Below are 25,504 nucleotides of genomic sequence, written 5' to 3'. Positions count from 1 at the left end.
GGAAACTTGAGTAAATGTGAGTTCTTTTAGTCAAAGGTGAAGCATTTGGGATACATCATCACCAATGATGGAATTGTTTTGGATCTGGAGAACATTTGTGCTATCATGGATTGGTCAGTACCCACTAATGTCTCAGAAGTTTGTAGTTTCATGAGATTGGCAGGGTACTACCGTTGCTTCATGAAGGATTTCTCATGAATATATCATCCCATCACTTCTCTTCAGTGGAAAGGAAAGAAGTATGTTTGGTCAGAGTAGTGAGACAACATTTAATACTCTTAAGGAGTGTTTGACTAGTGCACTAGCCCTTGCAGTGCCTAATCCTGCAGGTAATTTCATGGTTTGCACAAATGCTTTGTTGGAAGGTGTGGGTGTGGTGTTGATGTAGGATGGTTGAGTGATTGATATGAGTTTAGAAAACTCAATGAACATAAGATTAACTACCCCACTCATCATTTGGAACTCACAACCATACTGCATGCTCTTGTTCGATGGAGACATTTCCTTTTGGGACACAGGTTTGAGTTGCATAGCAACCATAGGAGCTTGCAGTATATCTTTAGTCAGCCAAAACTGAATGCATGGCATCATCATTGGATGGAGTTCTTGTGCAAGTATGACTTTGATGTTCATTACATTAAAGGGAAGGAGAATGTCATCACAGATTCCTTGAGTAGGAGATGACATGAGGTATCAGTGATGTCATTGGGAGTGGATCTGTGAGGTCGTATCTTGAAGTCCTTGCCTAGTGACACTTAGTATCAAGAGGTGAGGGTAGAGATCGAGTCTGGACTTACCCTTGAAGCAAGATTTTCAAGTTATATGCTTGATTTTGATGGATTGCTATGACACTTGGGGCATATCTATGTACCCATTTTGAGAAATCTTTGTACCTTGGCTTTATCAAAAATGCATCATGTATTGTATTTCCACACATCCCAGTGTCAAGAAGATGCATTTTGATCTTAAATAGCTATACTTATGGGTAGGGATGATATGTGATGTTGCTAATTTTGTTGCTAGATGTCTTGAGTGCTAGAGAGTGAAGGCGGAGCATTAGCATTCAACAGGTCTTTTGCAACTATAAACCATTCCAAAGTGGAAATGAGATACAATATCTATTGATTTTATCAATGGGTTGCCTATGTCATCACAGAGACATGATTGTATTATGGTGATAGTGGACAAGTTGTCCAAGGTAGCACATTTTTCACCCATGAGAGAATCCTACACAACTTCTTCTATAGCACATGTTTTCTTGGAAGATATTGTTCATTTGCATGGGATTCCTCATTGGATTATTTTATATAGAGATCCAATGTTTACTTCTACGTTGTGGACATCTCTCCAACATGCTTTGGACACACAACTCAATTTCAGTCCATCTTATCACCAGAGATCGATGGTTAGACTGAGAGAGTGAATAAGGTTTTGGAGGATACGCTTCACATTTATGTTATGGACATATAGGTGAAGAGGAAGGACTATTTGTACCTTATTGAATTTTCATACAATAATGGGTATCATAGTTCTCTTTGCATGTCACTTGTTCAAGCCTTATATGGTAGATTGTGTTGTACCTCTTTGAGTTGGGATCGTTTAGAGGATCGAGTTCTTTTGGGTCCAAAGATGCTTCAGGATATGGAGCGGTAGGTTGTTCACATTAGAGAGCATTTGATTACTTCTTAGGATAGGTAGAAGAAGTATTTAGATTCCCATAGGTTGGATCATCACTTTTCTGTAGGTGACAGGGTGTTTTTGAGAGTGCAGCCAAGGAAGAGCCCCATCTGTTATGGGAAAGGCTCTAAGTTGGCGCTACATTTTGTCAAACCATTTGAGATCCTTGAGAGGATTGGTCCTATTGCTTATTGACTAGCTTTGCTACCTAACCTATCACACATCCATGATGTTTTTCATGTTTCTATTTTGAGGCAATATATTTTGGATGTGACCCATGTTCTTGATTGGGATGCTTTTTAGGTAGCAGATGGGCATCTTACTTTGGAGCCCATTCATATCCTATAGCACTAGAGGCTGACCTTGTGAGGTTGGGACATCGAGCAGGTAAGGGTCCAATAAGACTTGAGCGATGAGACCTTTGCAACTTGGGAAGATGCTACACAATTGAGGAGATCATACCCCTATCATTTTGCTGGCTTCTAGAAGTAAGCCTATGCTAGCGGGGGAGGAAATAGTACCTCTTGTGTTTGTAGTCTATACCTTGTCTATTTTGATTAGAGAGATATTTGATACTCTTATTATATGTACCTTGAGATGACCTGAGGGCCAAATGTTATACTTTGATTTCAGTACCATAGATGCTTTACTGCTATGCTGCTCAACTAATCATATTTGCATGTTGATGCCATTTTGAGATGGCAATAGGTCTATGATGATATTTGAATATCTGGTTTTTGGACATATTTTCTGATTATGTTATGTGATGGATTTTATGCTATGGTGATTTACTTCATTCTTGCTTCAATATGCTATATGCAAATGTGAGTGATGTAAATGGATTAATTAGGTATTTAATGGATTATTGCTTCAGCTATGATATTATATGCAATTATACTTGATCATGTGTTTTAGTGTGCAAGCATTATATCCCTAGTAGTGGCCTATGGAGTTAGTGATTCAACTATTCATATTTTACCAATGTCATCCTTGTATGGTCGATGTATCCTTATTTTAATTGTTTAAATTAAACCTTTTAGTGATAATTAAATCCGAACTCATCTACATTATGTGATTAGACTAGTGAGTGTGTCTATGGATTTAGGGGTTCACATTGTCGTGAAAGTTGTTAAGGGATCTTCTGTGATTTTGGGTTTTAAATCTTATTGAATTTAATTTCGAGCAGCTTTGCCTTAGGTGAATTCCTATTACAAGGAATAATTTGTTTTTGTTTGCATTGATTTGGAGTCTAGCTAGTCTAACTGGCTATTTTCCCTAATCGACTATTCACTCGAAAAGTGAATAAGTATTGAAAAAGGGATTTGTTTTCTCACTTTTCATTTTACAATTTAGAAATTGGAGAGCTTTTCTGAAATCCTCTTTCTAAATGATTGGTTTTCTATTCGTTGTGAGAGTTGTGAGCATAGGATCTTCACAAGGTCAATCTCGTTGGATCTGGCTTAGGGAGACCTTTCTTTGCCGTCACTTTTAGTAGTATCAGTAGGTTATTTATTTTATCAGGTTGATTTCAATTTCTATCCTTTTTGATATCATGTAGGGCTCTCACATTTTCTTGTTTTTGCTTTGTTTCAGCTTTTGTTTATGGTAGCAATTTGTTAGGAGGTTGACAACTAGTGTTCCCCTCTGTTTCTATTTGTTGGTCCTACCCGATTGGTCAGGTATGAACATTTTCCCTATTTTTGGGATGGGGGTTTGGGGTTTTACACCAATATGCTAGCCATTTTTGAATATGGTGTCCAAACCCAAATTTTATTGGATTTTTGAAGGTTTTGAGTCCAAAGACCAAATGGGTTTTAATTTTGAAATTTTCCAAAATTTGGGGTTTTTACCTCATTTTGTGTGTCACCCTATTTTCTCAGGTTTTCTTGACATGAGTTCGTCATGGACCTAGATCATCCATTTGGATGTTAGTTAGACCTTTATCACACTTTTATGTTGCATAAGGATGCATGTTGCATCCATCCTCCCGAGTCTATTTTCGATTGAGTGACTTTCTACACTGTGTTCTCATCTAGTCCTTATGTTATGATCTTTGTGATAGTGGTGTGCTACACATGAGTACAGGCTGGCTTGCGAGGCCAGATCTTCTATGGTACTTCTAGAAGTTATGATAATTGGGGGTTGGGTTGGGAATTTGCATGCCTACAGACACTCATTATTGGATGAGCATGGGTAGGGTAGGGTAGCATATGGAGGGGGCTTTTATCTTGCAACCTAGTGATCATGGTGCAATAGGTTGGTAGAGGGGGCTTTAATTAAGTGATAACTAAATAAAATAATGGGTGGTAACAAAACTTAAGATAATGAAAATCGTTCTATGCTAGAGCCTTCCATGATGTCAGCAACTACTTAGTAGCCCATTGAGTGTTTGACCAGGACCTTTAGTTTATGCATTGTCTATATTCTTGGTTTCAGTCATCATACTGTTTGTCATGTGTGTTAGCCATGGACATTGTGCTTTATGTGTGTTTGTGGTTGGATCATTATCTCCATCAGCACGATGAGAGTGGACCTACAGGTTTTTATGTGGTTGGGAGGCATAGCTACCTATACCACTGCTGGGGACTAGTGTACAAAGATGGTCTACTATCCTAGTGCGATCATTGCTGGATGTTTTCACTTGGTACTTTGGGTTTTAGAGTATGCTTTCTTGTGATTTATGCTTTCATTGGAATGCTTGTATATCATGTTTAGATGATGTTAGTTTATTGATGCATTTCTTCTCTATGATGATTAACATATGATAGATGATGTTATCTATTTTGTAGGATTATCTTATGCTTTACTTCTAGCATGTTAGATTTCCTTATTCTTATATTGTAGCACATTTTAGTAGTGACATCCTCATAAGATAGTACCGATGATCTCATCGGTAGATTGAGATGTTATGCGCAAGGGAGGCTAGGGCCCATGATGGTATTATAATGCTATTATGGTTGGGAGGAACCACGCATTTAGTTTGGTTGTTCAGTTCATTGTGATGTTGTTTCAATTTATTGTGATTTTGCTTTAGTACACTATGATGTTTCCTTCTGTACACTCCCTTCACTACTTGTTAGATGGTTAGATGCAGTTTCTGCCTTTTAGTATTGTGTTTGAGTATTTACGCCTCAAATTGTGGATTTGGTACTCCCCGATGTGGAGGTTCTAAACTCTATTTTACTCTTTAGCTTGTCCTTGGAGCATTTTATGCATTTCTTGGGTGACCATGTGTCAGAATGGGGCAATACTATAAAGTGTTGCATGCCCAAAAGAGATCTATCATGTGATCCTTGATTATATCACACGTCTCTTAGAGAAATGTCATGCAGTACTTTCTAGTATTGCACCCCCTTTGAAGAAGTGTTGTACGATACTTGTAAAGTATTGCATGCCCTTTAGAGGAGTGTCACCCAAACTCTAAAAGTATTGTCCCCTTCTTGAGAAAGACCATACGATACTAGAAAGTATTACACAAGGCTAATTTAAAGTATCACCTGGTATTTGCAAAGACTTGACCAGGCAGACATCAAGCACTTTTTGGTTTAAACCAAACTTTTTGGGAAGTGTTTTGGCTACCCTCTTAGGTGCTCTTCAATCCTTTGGCATTGCATTTTGAATTTAGAATGTTTTGATTTGAATTCAGTTGTGCATTTTCCATAGTAAGTCATTTTGGTTAGTAGTGGCATTTGGAGATCCGTTAGTGTTAGGATGTTTGGTTAGTCTTCCGTTGCGATCTTTCTGATTCTCGTATGTTTTATGTCATGTGCATCCATACTTGTTTATTTTAAAAAAAAATTATCTTGGCTTATATTTATCCTTGTTTCCAAGGATCTCCGGGTGGGGCATTACACCTATTATGTACATTTCAATTAAGCCCTTTATCAATAATATCATTATTGCATCTTAATTAAATTGTGATTTCAATCTCTTGTTGATCTTTGTCATTTATTAGATCCTAGGGGTGTTGTAGAGTCACCTAAAACTATAACACAAACATACATGGCTCTTCAGGTTTTGAGTATTCAAGATTCCTAAACTCTAAAAGGTTTTCAACTTCAAGGGTCAAGTGATTAGGGATTCCATTACCCATTTTGTATCAAGGCTCTACAATACATAAAACCTTTATCATAACATATGAGTGTTAGTGGTAGGCATAGTAGTATCCCCAATCCTTGAAATCATGTTGCCATAGTCCTTGACAGACAAGAATTTACTTTCAAAAGGCTAAAAGAGGTCCCTTTTAAATGATTAGTGGTCTTGATGCACCCAAAATCTAAAAGGTGTAAACCCCAAAATTACAAGACTTGGTATCTAATTTGATGGGTTTGTGCATTTAGTAGGGTTAGTCTGGTTTTCTTTCTTGAGGGTAATGCATTTTTTTAGTCTATGTTATTTCCTATAATAACTAGCTTACTTTCCTACACATATAGTAGGCTAGTTTAATTAAATTGAAATGGTTCTAACATTGACCTTCTTGTGTAGAAAAGGATATGACCAATGTAACTATGATAAAGTAAAAATATATAACCTACCATAATATGGTAAGGTCAGGTAACAACCATTTAGAGATAATCAACATAAATATTAGGCATATGGACCTAAAGGAGTCCTCGAGGCATAAGTAAAATTTTGATGGGAGAGTTTTGGATGCTTCATCCCTAGTTTATTTAGGGTTAATCGAGGTATAAATGTACCCTTTTTCAATGCAATTTTTTGATTTGATAATGGAATGTGAAAATAGTTATGACCCCAAGGAAAGGAGGGTGTATTATTGTTTTGATAAAAATTAGTGAGTTGGACAAGTAATGATTCTTTGTTTTTTTTGGTATAAGGTTGTCATTGATGTCAATACTCTATTGTGCTAATGTCAACATTTTCCTATTCAGTGGTAATATAGATTTTTCTTCCCATATTCTTTATATTGAAGATGTAATGGTGAAACTTTGATATGTTCTTTGACATCATTTGCAATTATTGAATGCAAGCTTTTGTGGTTTGAAATGCAATACAATTAATTTGGGTATGAGAGTGATAGTATTTTATCTATGAAATGTGTATATCATATTTATCTATACAAAAATTTCTGATGGTGCACTTATGAACAAGGGTTGATAGTACCATTTTCTTCATCATTCTAATGAGCACAAGATTTTGGACTTCAGAGACATGGATTCAAAAGTTCATGGTTTTTTATACTAGGATTGGATGAACTCGAGTGTTTACACTTAAATTACTTGTTTAGGTGAATCTAAAATATGTGTAACACATATGGTGCCATTTTTGGTCCTTGTTATGGTGTCTACTGATTCACTTCTCATTCTTCCTCACCATGAGAATGTTTAGTGCTAATCTAATCCAAATATTATTTGGTCCTTTATCTCGACAATGGTAAGAGACTTTGGGAATACAAATTTGATATAAATAAAGAATGAATCATTCATGGCAAGTGTGTAAAATATGTGTATACTTGTGCAAACTTTGTGTAAGTATGTTCTTATGCAATAAGGAATACATACATACATACATACATACATACATACATACATACATACATACATACATACATACATATATATATATATATATATATATATATATATATATATGATTTGAATATGAGGTGTGGTGAAGAACAATGTGGACTTCAATGTGTTAGCTACCAGAATAAGTAAGGTGAAGGCGACTACAAATATTCTAGTGGTGTTGTGGTTATATATTAGTGGTCACAAATGTTTTCTTTCTTATCCTTAATAGAGTATACTACCTTAATAAAAAATGATAATAGAGTATACTACCTTAACAAAATAGATACTATAGAATCCTAAAGTCCAAAAACTTAGAAAAGACATCAATTGTGAATTGAAAAAGACAGTTCCTGACATGTAAGCTAGTTTACTATTTTTGTGTTTCTTTACTATGAATATATTCAATCTTCATCACCCAAAAGTGATAGGAATGCTAGAAAAAATGATGCAAACTACCAGTGGCTAGTTAATGTAGGTGTTGGTTAAGTTCTACACATAATGCACCAAAGACAAAAAAAAATTCTAACCTTTTCTTTCCTAATTCACGAAAACACAATGATTTTTTCTCAATTTTTGTTGTTGTTTTCAACCACAAAATATGCAAATCATGAAGAACAAATTTTGAAAACTTCTGCAAAATCTGTAGTATTTTTGAGTTTTTGAAAGTTGGTCAATGTTACATCTTTTCTTGAGCTTAACCACATGTGTTAATGTAGAGTATCATGAATGGTTAACACGTGCACATTTATGCCAAATTTATTATCCTAAAGGCTTTATTTGACAATATTTTAAATTTTAAGTCTATAAAATATATGATAGGTGGTGAAAGATTCTTTGTCACTAGTGGAGCTAGAAAAATTGATGAATGAAAACCAAGGCTGAAACACCAGCCACTACTGTCAAGAATCATTACACACTAATAATGCACCACTAGAAAGCCACTTAAATCAACCTGAGTTGAATGAAGAACATAAACTAAAAATTTAAAGCTCTACTCATGGTTAACTTTCATTTCTCACACATCCCAATACTGATGCCTATAGGGATGCCTAAAGGAGCACATCCTTGACTTGGAGAGTGCAACAAGACTTGGACTATATGGAGTTGAGCTCCACACTAAAAAAATAAGGACCAAAATGCAGGTTGGCATGTTAAAATGCCATCCTACCAAAGACAAACAAAATAAATTAGATATAGAGGACATTTGACTAGTTCATGAAGACACCACCCACACTAAAAACCAAGCAAGACCAAGACTAAGGACAAAAAAAACCATGAAAATCATGTATCTGAGAGGGTGAGTATAAGAATTTATAAGTTTGAATGGATTTATAGCCAAGTGAGGGTCAAGTCCGAACACCATAGAAACACAAAAGTAAATTGAGACAAATAGCTCCACCATAGAGGAAAACAAAGAAAAATAAATAAATGACCAAGGATATACCAACATGAAAAAAGGGAAAACTAACTACTAGAGGAAAGGAAAACACACCACCAACCTAAGAGAATTAAGGAATAGTGTTTAGTGAACATCTCTACTCATACACTAAGTTTATTCTAGTACACATAAACTAATACAACCAAAACATAAATATGGATTGGATATGTTGACATAGACAAAAATCTTTAATGCCAAGAACATGAACAAAATTGACTTCACGTTATAACAATCTCCCCCTTTTTATTATTGATGAAAATATTTATCAATAATAAAGCATCTCCATGATATTGTTGATGGAAACATTCATCAATCAAAAAATATCTTTGTTCTTGATTTTTCTTTCCCTTTGATGATAATGAAAAGGGCCAAACACCCCTCTTGTAAATTTACTCTAGTCCTCCTGAGAGGAAGTTGTCAAGCTTAATGCATAAAATAATGAACTTGTAATTCATAAGACTAGTACACACACCTGTACATTTAGTGACAAACTAAGAAGGGGATGAACACCCAACTTACCTTTGAGATACTCAAAAATATCCTTGCACAAAGGTTTTTAGATATTCTTTATAATATCTATTTCTTTGTAAGAACATATTCAAGCTTCATTTCACCATCCAATCCCTTCTCTCTAAAAAATGATACTTGATAGATATATGTCTTGTTTTGAAATGTTGCACTAGATTATTTAAAATATTAATAACACTAGTACATTATTATACATAATTAAAATTGGCTCATCAAAAGTGATTCCTACATCCTTCAAAGTTTGTTTCATCCATAATACCTAAGTGCAACATGCAGATGCTGCAATGTATTATGATTCAATAGTTGATAAAGTTAAATGCTAAAATGGGGCAAAAAGTGATCACCTAAAAAGGGTGCTTACTTTTAAAGATGATACAAGGAGTAAAAGGAGAGAATCAACTACCAAAGTTCTATCCATTCAATTTAAAATACTTTAATTAAAGTTTGCAATATTTTTCTATATTATTTTTCTTATGTTCATTAAGAAACACTATGTAGTACATAATAGCTATATCTAACCAATTAATCCACTAACCATGGAGGGGTTCAAATTCATCTTTTTATGTGGTTAAGAGGACACTACTACAATCTTGATACTTTTGGTGGGTGATATGTAACTTGTATGGAATGTTATTGGTGAGATTGTTTAATTTGGAGATAAAAAGAGTTGTATAGATTAGAAGGTGGTCAAATAGGGTGTTTGAAAGATTCATGTGAATAATGTAACAAATGGATTTTCCTAACTAAATGAAAGATATCTTAATAACTGATGACTTCTAACAGTTATAAAGGTAACCGATTCCATTTCACATGACAATGACTTCATTTAACAATAACAATAAGTAATTATAATAATATTTAGAAAAACAACTATTAACCAATCTAACTATATTTTCATGTTCAACTGATATAACAAAAAACATATTCCTTGTAAACAATTTTACCATTCTTAACTGTAATCATATTCAGCTAAAAATAAAGCAACAACTATCTTTCTTAAATGTAATTATGCTTAACTAAAAATATACATATTCTTATGGAAATTTGTAGGATTTGAGCAAATAAGCCAATCAAATCCACAAAGCCTTCGAATCCCTGCATGCAAAAACCTGTCACAGAAGAAAAAGACAAGAAGAGGCAAAGGGTTTTGCTCTGAAAAATATGCTAATGTATTTTCAGAAATGGAAAAGATAATAGAATACAAAGGAGATCAATCCTTATAAAAGGAGATCAAAACCCTAAAAAGGGTAACCTAAAGCCTAAAAAAGCTAGGTTGCACAATATAATTAATAAAATATTAATTATATGCACCTACAAGATAGCTTAAGCAAACTAGAGTAATAGGAAACTTAATTAATTAAATCAAAGTGATTTAATTAATAAGTGCAAACAAATAATTACTCTAACACCCCCCCTTAAGCGAAGCTCAGGAGGTAAGCTAACCTAGCACAGCTATGAAAGTAGAATTGGGTCCCAGCAAAAAGGCCTGATCAGGTACCCGATTACAACAAAATCTCTATAAAGAGGAGAAATAGAGAAAACCACATGGGAAAAACCCTACTCCAAAAAGAGATAGCAAAGAATGTTCCAGAAGAAGGAACAAAGAGATCAGAAGAGAATCACTGAAGCATGAAGAACCGCAAAACTCTGTCAAAATGCTAATCTGTAGAACCTCCATGGAAATAGAAGGCATGAACCGAGCGTGTCTATATGGTAGATGATCCATCTTACCAAAATGCATAGGTAGCCAGCCATTGCAATCGCCTAGTATGTAGGATCAGGTACTAAATACATAGGTCACACCAACGAACCATCAACCAAAGAAGCATAGAACAACAATATAACCTCCCCTTAAGGTAGGTGAGGTGACAGGCAGCTGAAAAGGTGGGCCAAAAAAATCTCCTACAACACAGGAACCAGACACATCGAGAGTGAGGTACAGACACCAATAAAGGCACGTGTCATCGACACTGCATGAGGCAAAAGAGAGAGAGGGCCTATAAGCGGCAAACAACTATCCCCCCCATGGCACTTTATATAATAGTGCGAGTACAACGAATCACAATGATGAAAAGGATCCTGAAACGAAAGAGTGGCACTTTATCTCAGTGCGTTGCATAAAAATGCTTACAATGAATATAAAAAATGATCAAAAAAGACATAAGGCTGAAACAACAGAAGGTAGAGCCCAAAATGAAGCAACTGAAGCAACAAAATCGATCCCCGGACCTGAAACAATTAGGATATCCACCAGAATGCTAAAATGCAAAAGACTGAATAGGATGTGCCTGGAACAGAATTTGGAATAAGAACCAACATCACTGGAAAGATCACAGAAAGAGCTTTCTAGCGATATAAAGAAGTCCAAAATCGGAGATCGGAAGCTCAAGATACACCTCCCGGAGTGCAAAACAAAACATCCAGCTTTGACTACCAAAACAGGCAACCAAACTACATCAAAACTCAAAAAAACCTATACCAGCATCTCCGTCTTGGAACTAGCTTTCTGGCACATTTTTTGGATTAAAAAAATACGTCCGTATGCTCAAGTTACGGAGAAAAAACCAACAGGGCCTCTGAAAATGCATGAAAAATTATTTTTTAAAATAAAAAATAATAAAAAAACAAAAAAAATTCATTAAAAAAAAGCGCCGCCACTAGGTGGAGGCGGAGCTGAGGAAGGTAGCGGAGCCGCTGGTGGCCGCGGTGGTGGGTGGGCGGCGCCACTGGTGGCGGAGGCTACAGAGCGGCAGCGGTCGCCGGGAGCCGCTGCGGTCAGCGGACCGCTAACCGCTAGCGGTCTTGGTGACCGCAGGCAATTTTTTTTAACCACCACGGCAAAAAGTGCCACTTTTTAATTTTTTTTGCAATTTTTTGCGTCTCGGATTGCGTGCAGAGGCCGTACGGCCCTGTACGGCAAAATAATTTGCCTCCCAGATCAACGTTGTCCAAATCAGACAAATTTTATATCAAAACGAGGGTTTTGATGTCTTCTGAATCCATCCGTGAGGTCTATTTGGCCTCAAACTGCTCTGAAAATTAGTGACCCCCCTATTTTTTCAGAAAAAGCCTGAAAAAACACCAGATCTGATCCGCCAAACCCTTATTCTCCCTTTTTCTTGAAACACTGAACAAGCTACAGCAGATCTGGCTCTGATACCATGTAGGATTTGAGAAAATAAGCCAATCAAATCCACAAAGCCTTCAAATCCCTGCATGCAAAAACCTGTCACAGAAGAAAAAGAGAAGAAGAGGCAAAGGGTTTTGCTCTGAAAAATATGCTAATGTATTTTCAGAAATGGAAAAGATAATAGAATACAAAGGAGATCAATCATTATAAAAGGAGATCAAAACCCTAAAAAGGGTAACCTAAAGCCTAAAAAAGCTAGGTTGCACAATATAATTAATAAAATATTAATTATATGCACCTACAAGATAGCTTAAGCAAACTAGAGTAATAGGCAACTTAATTAATTAAATCAAAGTGATTTAATTAATAAGTGCAAACAAATAATTACTCTAACACAATCAACTATTCTAACTAAAATAAAATGACTATCTAACATCCATGCTATGTGGTTAACAAGTAAGTATCAAGAAGATTGAAAAATATAAAGTATTATCGAAGGATCCTTTATCTGGTTGTGCAAGCTTTGGCATTGGTGAGAGTAGAAGCATTGACATAGGCTTAACCTCTCAATCTCGGACCATACTTATCCCCACACATCCTAACATATTAGAATGACCCTCCTACCTCAGGATTAGGCTTGGGATGTTCTTCAGTCCAACCATCTGAGCTATCGAGTGGTTTGAGTGCCCAATCAGTTATACCTATATAACTAACATTATAGCTATCAAGTGATCACAGAATGGCACATATGCCTATAAACTACCTTGGCCAAGGATTTCTAATGGGTGCATGGACCTGATCACCACCACTCGACTTGACAATAGATTTTGTTATAGGGAAAAGCATGAGCTATTAAGTATTTCATTGCTTAGATATTCATATCTAATTTCAGTCTTGTTTCTTGTAGGTTAACTCCACCTCTTCACTATTTCATGGCTTCCTTGCTGATAAATCCTAGGTGCCTGAAAGATTATGATCATTCTATTTTATTTACACCTCTTCACCATTTCAAGGCTTCATTGCTTGTGAATCCTATGTGCCTATAAGATTATGAACATTCTATTTTTGTTTACACCTCTTCACCATTTTAGGGCTTCATTGCCAGTGAATCCTAGGTGTTAGAGAATTAAGAGCATTTTGTTCTTTATGTCATGGATCAAGACTGTATGGTTAATGATATTGATATTCGAATTATTGGTGATGGGTTATACAATCATTACAATACCCTACAACTATCATTTCAACTTCTTAATGATGGTTGTCATATTCAGTAATTAAATGATCAACAGAACTATATGGAAATCATAAGAGCCATCAACATGTAATCATGATATGATCTCAGTTCTATTGTTTGTCTTTCTTATACCTAGCTGACTATAATCAGACTTACAAATTAGAAAAGATGGAAGTATAATTCATGATGGAAAGACATTAGTAACCTGTTATGAATGCAATTGAGAATTGTCTAGAACTTGGCTTCCTGCTGTCCTCTAATCGGAACTCTTGCTCGGCTTAGTAAACCACCTAATCTTGATTATAGTATGGTTTAGATATTTGCAGGGTCCGGTGGAAGTGAGAGATAATGGTGAAGACTTGGTGTAAGCAGGTTGATTATGTGGTAAACGTAGTAGAAGAATGGTGAGTCGGCCTGAAACAATCTGACTCCTAACATAGCTTGGAATGTATAGACTCAACTTAGAAAGTAAGATACGTAGTAGGAAAAAATAAGGATGATATCTGAGGTCTTGGTATGAATTCTCTTAAAGAACTACCGGTGGCTTCTAGGCTTCTATCGGTTTCAAGAAGTCCATTCAAATTCCAATCATTGATTCGATTTTGAAAAAGAAAGAGGGAAAAGAAATAAAGAAAAATTGAAAAGAGGAGTTGAAGAGATTATAATTTCATTTATTATAATATATTCTTATGTACGTTCACGTAAGTATATCGATGAGGTGACATCATTAGATTATGTTACTATAATCTACTGGTGCCATTTCATTTTTATATTTATGTGTTCATATGTAAGTATTTATTATAATGATATGATGAAAATTAATAAAAAAATCTCTTGAGGTATGTATTGTATTTTAAATTAGATTATTTATGTTTTTCCCATATTGTTTTTCTTAATAGCTCATGCAGGTCCCATAATGTAACCTATGGTCAAGTCATTGTATCCCTTCCAAGGAAGTCTAAGGTCATACCTACCGATCCTGATGACTGAATCAAGCGAACATCCCATTTCAATGATCTCGTTTAGCAATGTTTCCCCTCTCTTCAAGCTTCTCCTACAATCACCCATGAAAAAACTTTCACCAAAATAATAATTCCATAGTAATTTATAATAAAATATATTATTTGTTAATTTAAATCAAACAACTACTAATCACCTAATAACAGTTATAGGCTACCAACCATTTCATCAACAGTTAGTACAATGTATATAAATAACTAACTTATTTCACATGATCATAAAAAAAAAATTCGTTAAATCCAATAGTTATGAACAAATTTAAAATTAGGGCAAAATTTGGGATGTAACAAATAACTTATCATGTTCTATATGGAACAATATTTAATAATAGGGGGTAAATTAGAGTTGGTCCTAATGACTCATCTTTCTCTTTAAAATATTTTGACAGTTATGCCAAGTGAACCAATGCACTATTTACAAGTTATATATTTTAAAGGGCATTGAAAACACCAATATTTTTGTTTTGTTATTAGGTCCACTTAAATTCAAATTAACCTTGGCACAGATAGGAAGTTTTATACCAACCATAATTTGAAGAGTATTCAAGCATATTAAAATATGAGCCTAGTGAAACCTTTTCTTTATGGGGGGTGAAAAAATAAGAATTCATAGAACAAAGTTCTCCTTGAGAGGGAATTGGGGGCATAAATCAAACACAATTGAAAGAGAGCATTTTAAAGAAGACTAGTGACCTACAAATAATAGTTGCTAGGATAAGACGTAAGTCATATAAATATTTATCAATAACACCACCACTTTGTGACTATTAGAATGGTTGGTGGGAGTGGAAGACAATATCATATCAATAGTGTTGATGCATTGTAGTATAATGACATCAAAATGATTATCCTAATCATACTTCTTGATATGAGCCTTCCAAGTAGGGAATGTTAAACTCCCAAGATTGAATGTGGAACTTCATTAAAGGGATCAAGGGTGTAGCATCCTCATCCATCTACAATGAGCTAAGATTTTTCTCTTTAAGGACGAAATAGACATCCATATCATAAATATAGTCAAATATTTCTTGAGGGGATAAACAAGATCATAATTGTAAAGGGCTAAAAGAGAAAAAGAAATGAGCTAGGATAGGAGGGATATTATAGGCTAAAGGTGAGAGGGTTTCTTTTTTCCTCCTAGGAAGTCTTACATTAGGGTTAATGAAAATATCTTTGAAGGTTTAGAAGCTTGGAGAATATGGAAGGTGGTGGGATGAAGAGTAAGGAGGAGTATATTTTACGAAGATAAGGGAGACAAGTTTCTTCAAGAGGAAGAATGAAGAACTTCAAGAAGAAATGAGTTATTAATGGTGAAAAATGAATGGAACTAGCACAAGAGACAATTTTATTTAAAAGACACAATTTGGAGAGAAGGAATTCATAAATAAAATGACCTTTTAGATGAAAAATAAAACACACCATTCAAATTGTTGGGGTTATTAATTTGTTAGCCAAATTCAAAACCTAGGACAAACAATCTAATAGAGTTTAGAAAAGGTTGGGTTAATTCCATCTGTACGATTTTTTTAGATTGAACGAGTATGTGAGGCCATTTACTTGAGTTCTATTTACACTACACAAATTTAAAGGAACAAAAATGCCAAGTTGAAGAATGAGAACTCAAACTACATTGACTTTTTACATTTGATAATTCATTCCAAGCAAAAGTCTAGGTCCCATATTTGAACATAAGATATTTTCCAAAAGCTATCTATGGCCCATATTGAGTCATTATTAATATATAGGCAGGGAACTAATGTTTTCATTAGCCCCCCTTCAATTAATTTGTAGAGTCTCAAAAAATTAAATTCTAAAGTTTGTCAAAGCTTTTATTTTAAAATTAATTTATGTTGATGTATTCCTGATTTCTTATTGGTCCCTTGCAATTTTGCTGGGGTTTATGTTATTTTTTCAATTCCAAAAATAAGGAAAAATATGAGTAGATAACATTAATTACATCTAATAATTCTCATCCACGCCAGCTCTATCCACAGATGTACTGAAGTTGTCCCCATCAAATCTTCAGCATCCACATTTGCTATTGTACTATTTCCATTAATGGTCAATCATTGTGTGAGCATATATTACCAGTCACATTTACTATACCTCAAAATGAATAAATATTATTCTATTTGCAATCCAGTAAAATTGATACCACTTTTTTCTCAGCGTAAAAACCAACCATACAACTAGGGAAGTATGCTATCAATCTTTGGCATAGAGTTTTTCTCATATAAAATTATTTGTACAAACACATGCCACATGTCAATTGAGTGCACAGATGCCCACAAAACTTGGTTTCCAAATTTATTTCCAGGGTAAAAAAAGGCTTTTAAAACCAAAAACTTTATGGAACCATTAGAATAACATTAATTAAAATAATTCAAATTTAAATTTTTTAAAAGTTTTTATTTGTACGACTAAATCAACATGTGTATGTTATGAAGCAATTCATATCTTATATGGTTTCAAATATATTTATTAAGCTAAAATAATAACAAAAAGATTCCAATCTAAACTTCTTTATTTTAGCCTTTTATACTTTAGTTTTTAAAATAAATTTTGATCTTAGTCAAATAAAAAATTATTTGTTATTAAAATTTAAATTATGATAATATTTATATGTTTAATTTTTTAATTATATAAATTATTATTATATTTAAGATGTAATTTAGTAATTTAAAAAAAAATATTGTATTAAGTAATTAGCAATGCTATTATTTAACTTTTCAAAATATATAACTATAAATAAGTAATATTATTAATTTTGTATATATTATATAATTAATATATATACAAAATCATTTTATAGGATTTTTTTTACTATATAGTAGCATATAACATATGCAAATTATAATGTAAAAGATATAAAAATAAATTAAATATTTTAGATAGTTGTTTTTCATAATGCATATGTATGAGTTTTTATTTTACTTTAGCTATGTGCTATAAAATCTATAAATTTAATTTTACTTTTACTTTGTCTTTATGGTTCTCACACATTTTGCAATGACTTGCACAAATGTGTTAGCTTTGTTATAAATATTTGTTTTTTGTTTTCATTGGTTTATGAAAGTTGATAACTCCCTTTTGAACGTTTTTATGTTGAGCCACCATTTGAAGTGCATTTGTTAACCAATTATGACACTCACCATTACTCATTCTAATAATTTATTTCCTTCTATTTTCTCAATAGACAGGGACTCATGCTCTAACGGAACTCTTGTTTTGAATGAAGTTTATTATTGAATATGTATCTTTTGTCCAACATCCTAAAACCCTTCCTATTCCAGCACTTTAGGGCCCATTTGGTGAGCGGAATAGGAATACGTATTATACGTATTCCAAAATAGAACGTATTCTTGTTCTCCGTTTGGTTCAGCGAATATTTCCTGGGAATTTGCGGACCCGAAAATTTATGTTTTCTAAAATTAAAAAAAATGGAATAGGAATACGTATTCCAATACCACCTATTTTGGTGGAATTGCAAAACCCCATTTTTGGGCCAAAAATGGAATATGTATTCCAATCCCGTTTTGGTGCATCTAAACAAGGAATTCACAATTTTTGGAATACGTATTCCTATTCCGCTCACCAAACAGGCCCTTAATTATCATTTATTTTGAGTCCATATAAATAACTCTTGCTCAAAGAGACTCATTTCAAGTATAGCAAAATGACTCTTTGCCCCTTTGCACTCTACTAGTAAATCGATGACGTCGTGTAGGAGTTAGAGGAGATGACCTTATCTTCATCGTGGTTGTAGAGTTTAACCATAGAAAATAGATATTGGATTCAACGATACAATTGACTATTTTGTTGTCTTTCTAGAATACTATTGGCAGTAATTTGTTTCCTACACGGGCCCCGATTGGTTTGAGTTCCTTAGCTAGGATACAACCTTTCACATTCTCTAGCTTTATTTCATACCATGTTTTCATGTATGAAAGTTGATAGTTGTTATGATCTTGCACATGGCTTAGACGGAAATATTATTATAATCATCTGTATAGTTGGATGTATATATTGTCGACATGAATGCATTGCTCCAAGCATTTCTAACACATTGATGGATCGATTGGGAGTAGTTGATATTGACTAGTATCATTTTAATGAAGTTAGATACTTGGCTATTGGAAGTGCTTTAACTTTGGTCTATGTTGATGGTGATGCTCATAAATTATTCATGGACCTTCGAAATAATTCCAATGTCACCAAGTACTATTGTTTGTGACAAGGCAATAATATCTTCATAAGTTAGAATGATGCATTAAATACATATTGTTCTTTATCTTACTATATGAGTTTATTATGCATTTATTTTCTAATTCCATTACATGTTTGGAGACAAAGTATGGAGATTCGAGAAACATTTGTCTTATTTGTGAAAAATCAAACTATTGCAGTCACTGATTATTAATCTCCTATCACAGATGATTATTAAACTGCTGAAAATAAATTCCCAGCTAATATCGAAAAATAACACAACTGCAACTTCACTTAAAATACGAAAAGAAATGCGCAACAGAATCAACACAATATTTTCGGACAAATTGTCCCTGGAAAAACCCCTAAGGGAAAACCAGTTCTACAGATGAGAAATTATATTAAACTTCAGCAAATCAAGAGATACAAAATTCCTTGCCTCACACTGGCAGAACTCCGACAACCTCCTAATTTCTCCTGCTGATATTTCTCACTGCTATCCCTGCGCTAACACTGCGCCCTTGCTAACACTGCAAGACTGTTTGCTAACACTGCAAACTCCTTCTCCAAAACGCTTCTTCCTGTGCCCTTGCTAACACTGCAAGACTGTTTGCTAACACTACAAACAGCTTCACCAAAGCATCACCGCCTTGCCCTTGAACACTGCAAGACTATTTGCTAACACTGCAAACTGCTTCTCCAAAGCTTCCTTGCTAACATTGCAAGACTGTTTGCTAACACTGCAAACTGCTTCTTCAAAAGCTTCCTTGCTAACCCTGCAAAGCTTCTTCTCTATCTACCTTCCTCTCCAAATGCCCCCTAGACCCCTTTTTATACTACTCTCGTTGGTAAACCAACGACCGAGATTAAATCAAACCAACGGCTAAGATTAAGACAACTCAACAGCCAATAATAGAATTGGTTGCAAGGTGTCCAAAAGGGAATCTCTAAAATTAGTAAATAATAACCATTTACTGATTTTTGGCAAGTGGACAAAAAGCTGTCCAAACCACCCATAAATACAACCGCTATTCATAGATAAGGACGAACAGCTGTCCAAGCTACCCATAAATAGTGCTGCTATTTCCGGGTCAGAAATAACAGCTGTCCAACTAACAATAATTAACATTATTCATGCAAGTGTAATTTTCCTTTCCCAACTATGTTGAAAATGAGATGAAATTTAATGGTATTATAAATCTAATATGTTAGGTGTATTCACGTTGGCATGTTTTAATTTCTATACCCAACTAGATGTAACTATGGGCAACTATGTTATAGAAAAATGCATTTATAATTTATTCTAAAGGTTGGTCTTTGAATCAATTCTCTAGTCATACTTGTGGCTCAAGTAAGTTCTAACATATTAAATGATGAATGATTAATTTTGAAAATGATTGCTTGCAAGTTCTTTATGAGAGCTTTGAGATTAGATATTATCTCCTACTTATATCTGATATTGCGAGTATAATAAAATTAGATAAATAAATAAAACATATTATAAGACATTAATTTTTTTTAAAATTTTATTGTTATTATTATATGTAGAGCATTATTGATGTTTAAGAGATTATTAAATATATTTTCTTGTAGTCTTCCTTATTCTTTGAAACTTGTACATATGGTCTTTGTTATGTTATTGGTTTACAAGAAAATTCTCAATTAATGAAAAGTACAAGTTTAGTTGGTGAGATATAAAATAACTTTTATTTCAATGTTCTTTCTTACTGTTTATAGGAATTTAGTATTGTATTTTTTCTCTTACACGTGTGCTTAAGAAGTGTAATGGATTCTTGCTTGGGATGCAACATTGTTATTATCTATTGATGCATGGAAAGAGTAAGTTATTATCTATTTATTAATGTTTTTGTGAGCTTTGCATGTAATCAAGGCCGAGATGAATTTTGAAACAAAATTGTAAAATTCACAACATTTTGGGTATAACATCTTCAATATAGTGTTCTATTATTATTACACATCATGGTCTTGTAGAACAAGGTGAAGGTTATTTTACTCATTTGCAAATATCAGTCTATTCATGTCATTATTTAAATGCCCATTACCTTTCTTGATAATATCTCTAAGCTTGAATTTTGACATTGTTTAGAATTTGTGAAGATATAGGTATAAGAGACAAACCATTCAATTTAGGCATATAAGTTAAGTTTTTATGTGAATATTATTTGTGTTTAGACAATAAAACACTTTGATTGGTGCTCTTAAAAGATTTTAGGTTTGTGGTCATTCTAGAAGTATATGTGTAGTGTGTTGTCTTTGTAATTATTAAATTAATTTTTGAGGGGGTTGACCTAATGAGCACAATCCCTTAAAGTACAACAACAATTTTGAAAAGTGTTTTTAAATTTTGTCTTCAGTTATAGAGAATAATGTCTATCACATGAAGAAGAAAAAAAAAGATTCGTGTATCGTTCGACATTTTCACAATATATATTTCCTTAGAATTGACCTTCTAGAATAAGAACATTTTTCTTTAAACCAGGAAAAAGCTACAAGATGCCATGATCCAAAAATAAAAGTAAATTAGGTGTCAGAAGAAAATAAAGTTGAGTACATCACTAAATTACTTTTACATGTGTGGAACATATTAATGAATATATATTTTGATTTAGTTCCGTATACTCAACACTCTATTTATGCAAACATCATTTTTTAATCTCAAGAAGAATTATAAAATGTCATAATCCGAATTGAAATTTTCAACATAAAAAACCAAATTGAATGTCATATCAAACAATATTTATTCTTTAATTTAGACATACTCAATCTCATATTAAGCAATATTCATTCTTCAATCCAAATTGAATTCCTAGACATCCATAAATTAAAAAAAAACCTATCAAACAATATTTATTTATTATATAAATTTTGATGCATTGGATTACCATCCACCTCTAGGAAAAGGCTCTTCTAGCTTTGTAATAATACACTATCCAACATGGTATAATTACTAGTAATATGTTTTAATAACATATGAATGAATCCACAATTGTCTAAATCCTGGTAGGAAGTAGCCTAGGCAGATCTTATAAATGGATGCACAAGTTATTCTGCTACCTTATTTCCCACATGCCAAGCATTTTAGAGAATGAAAGGGTAGGCTAAAATTATTCCTAGAATGAATCTGCCGCTTGTCCACCGTGTCAAAACCCCACGAGAAGCTCCATTGGCAGAAGTGACTGCGCTGGTATCAGTGCTTGGGAAATTATTAATCGTACTAGTGGGTGCATTATTCCTTAAACCGTCTGAGGAAATAGATGCCGCAGGTCCCAGGGTCGAACCTCCGGAAGTACCGCTGGGAGCTACGTTTGGAGCCGAGAGAGGAGAAGGTACATTTAATGGCGGAACGACAGGATTAGCAGTCGGAGGTACGAAACTCAGCCCTGAAACTCATTTGAAAATAACAAACTATAAGCTGTACAGCAATTTTCAGGCAGATTTATTTGCTAAAAATCTCAAATATTTAACAAGCAGAAGTATTTTAACGCTTGACAGCGTCGTATATTGCTGTATGCTTATGGAGAAAAGAGCGTGCCTGGAATAGTAAGATGTGGCGTATGCGGCGCAGGTGCTGCAACAGAAATGCTTGGAGCCGGAGATACAGGATTCAGTGGAACGCCAATAGCTGCAAAAATTAACACAAATATTTTATAATTATTGTTTTCTGATCAGGTATTTGCAGATATTTGCCGTCTTCTTAATTACACATTACGTCATATGATTTAAAACATTGAAATGTTGTGTAATTATTTGTTTTTGCAGGAAATGTAATATTTTATAATTATTGTTTTCTGCACTGTTACAAATCAGAGAATATGATCGGATGAACTTTTTTTCAGATATTTGTATAATTTGCCGCCTTCTTGATTTCAAATTACAGAAAATGTTCCAAAACATGAAAATATTTTATAATTACTATTCTCTGCAGATATTAGCATACATTTTCCCTCTTCCTGACTACACATTACAGAATACGATCCAAAACATTGAAATATTGCATTTAAATAATTTTCTGCAGACATCAGCACACGTTTGCGCCGCTCTTCCTGATTACAAGTTACAGAAAATTATCCAAATTCATTGAAATAAACTATAATGATTGTTTTATACAGATATTAGCATACATCTGCTCTTTGACAGGTTACAAATTAAGCAGATTTCTACGATTCGTTTGAATTTTCTGGATAGACTTATAATTTGATTGTGCTAAAATATTAAAATAACAAAAAGTCTATACATAAAGTTACAAATTACAAAAATATTCAAAAGATTGAAATATTTTATAAGTTTCTGTAGCTATTAGCATACATTTGTCCTCTTACTGACTTCAAATTACTTAATATGATCAGAACATCGACATTAATCAATTCCACTGCACCAGAGATATTACCTATCCAAGATTTGTCTGAACTACTTCCTTACTGCAAATATTCTCCATTAAAATGCGTGAAAAGATCCAGAGACAAAGAAAATGAGTAATAATCAAAGATTTAAGCACCTAAATTTACATATCTAACCTGTGCATTGAGTTGCGAGGGATGAAATGTTGACATTGCAGGCCGCCGGAAGCTCCAGAGCCTTCTTTTGTTCCACAGGAACTCCCAGAGGATTTGCCGTGCTCAAAAACTGACAAAGGCAAGAGCCGGCATTGTTAACGATGACGGCGACGAAACCGTTACAGCAAGCGGAAGGTGCTGTATCGTTAGTGCCCGTTACGTAGCCCACGCATGGTAAGAGGCTTATGAAGGCACTCATGCAGCTCAGCTGTGCTGACGGCGTTTGTGATCTAACGGTCACCGTTACAGTCGCGAGCACCAACAGCACCGTCGCCGTTAATTTAGTAAACGGTTTCCGTTCGGATAGACGTCCCATTGCCGTTTGAGTTGTGGAAGTTAACGGTGTTTGTGAAAGGGGAAGGAAATCAAATTATGGAGTGGAAGGAGGGGATGTACGAGGGGATTTTATATAGTTGGGCGGAGAATATTACGAGTTTAGTAAGTGACCAAATTCTATGGCTTAAAATATTTATTGGAGTAGTAGAGAATAGTGGGGTTTGGTTACATAGTTAGAGATTAAGAGGAATCTTTTATGGGGGGTTCAATTTATATTATGAGTTGGTTTTCTAGCTAGCAATCAAGGGGTAAAGTCCGCATGAAGTAGTGAGCTAGCAATCAAGGGGTAAAATCCAAATGAAGTATTGAGCTGCTACTACTTGTTCCCAGCTTCGCCTTGTTGTTCTTGGTTATAGAGCATATTTTTAAGTTTTGGGGTTTATATGGTATTGTTAGAGGGAAAAAAGCTAGAATTAGGTTTAATGAATTGGGTAGGCAATACGTTTTATTTAATCTAAGGAAGAATATATAGAATTAGAAATTAAAAGGAATGGATGTATTTATTTGATTTTAAGAGTTGATAAATAGTTTATTGTTATGATCATAATTTTGGAAAGGTAATATATAATTATTAATTTAGGATGTTTTGAAAGTATAGAGGTAAAATATTAATTTTTAATTTTTTTTAAAAAAATATAAAAGATGATTTTATAAGCATAGAAATGTGTAAAAATGATTTAAATTGGATTCATGAATGTAGATTTTAATTTTATATGTATAAGTTTGTTGTGCACATAGAGATAATTAACATAAATATATTATTCATATTGATATATCTAATGTCGGATCTTATCCAATTGTTATAGCTTAATTATTGAATTATTCTACATTAATCATTAATAAAAAGCAATTAGGAAATGAAATTAGAATATGTTGTGTATTGAATTATTGTGTATTAAGTATTAAAAGAAAATGATTTGGAAATATGATGGGATTATATTGTTTATACTAATAAGAAACAAAACAAAGGTGTTCTCCCTCCCCAAAACTATAGTATGAGAGTGTTAAAAGAATAAACCAAAATAACTATTTACAACAAGGTCAAGAATATATCATTGACAACAAACTAATGACACTTCTAGGAACCCACATTAAGAGTGAGTAGACAAATCATCCACATCATGGGGAGGAGAATGAGAGATTTTTTCTTTGCATGTAGATAACCATCCAAGCAACACTTTTGGTGTGATCCCCACCGAAAAGGGAAGGTGGCAAAACCCTCTTTAGGAGATTGCTATGTGTTAAGTGTCTTTGATGGTCATGTTATATTATAGTTCGATAAGAACTAGTGCACCCTCTTACTAGAGTGTGTTAAGTCAAAGTCAATAATTTGTCACGATGTAATCATACACACACAAAGATTCATCGATAAATTTTCATCATACAATCACACACATGCACTTGGAGTCATGTACCTAAGCACTTCCCAAAGATTAAACCTACTAAGTCATGTAGATGTAAGTATATCCCACAGATTAAACGTAATGAGTCATGGTAATATTAGGTCAATGTGAACCAAACTTAACACAAGATTTAAATGCTCCTGATTGATATGTAACAATATTCTAATACTCCATCAAAATAGATCCAAAACAAAATGAACATTGGCATAAAATACAAAAATAATATTTTCTTTTGTAAAAATAATAAAATAAAATAAATACTATTAAATACTATTATATTTTAATATAATTATTATTAAAAACTGTTATATTCATTGTTGAAATGATGGTACTCTTGGTTATTTTGTAGAAGGTGCCTAATTGTTTAAATAGGATGAAATAAAATCATAGTTAAAAAATCCTAAAAATTCCTCAAAAGAAATCAAGATTTG

At 33.7% G+C, this 25,504-nt stretch overlaps 1 protein-coding gene across 1 annotated transcript; it reads right to left on the bottom strand.

The window, feature by feature from the left end:
- Positions 1-21,615: 21,615 nt before the first annotated feature.
- LOC149579659 (uncharacterized) lies at positions 21,616-23,677 on the bottom strand. The gene is made up of 3 exons (XM_089811999.1): positions 23,296-23,677; positions 22,314-22,403; positions 21,616-22,161 (listed from the first exon to the last, which is right to left on the bottom strand). The coding sequence occupies exons 1-3, from the start codon at positions 23,648-23,650 to the stop codon at positions 21,860-21,862; spliced, it is 747 nt and encodes a 248-aa protein (XP_089668125.1). The 5' UTR covers positions 23,651-23,677; the 3' UTR covers positions 21,616-21,859.
- Positions 23,678-25,504: the final 1,827 nt, after the last annotated feature.

This window comes from Cupressus sempervirens, chromosome 1 (assembly GCF_028749045.1).
Source record: "Cupressus sempervirens isolate cs-2001-9-10 chromosome 1, ASM2874904v1, whole genome shotgun sequence".
Lineage (NCBI taxonomy): Eukaryota > Viridiplantae > Streptophyta > Pinopsida > Cupressales > Cupressaceae > Cupressus > Cupressus sempervirens.
This window is presented reverse-complemented; position numbering and strand designations above follow the sequence as displayed.

Excerpts from the sequence above, each read along its gene's own strand:
- LOC149579659 (XM_089811999.1), bottom strand. The coding sequence starts at position 23,650 with ATGGGACGTCTATCCGAACGGAAACCGTTTACTAAATTAACGGCGACG. Across the intron at positions 22,404-23,295 it reads CCTCGCAACTCAATGCACAG|CTATTGGCGTTCCACTGAAT; the intron begins GTTAGATATGTA and ends TAATTTTTGCAG. Across the intron at positions 22,162-22,313 it reads GCCACATCTTACTATTCCAG|GGCTGAGTTTCGTACCTCCG; the intron begins GCACGCTCTTTT and ends AATGAGTTTCAG.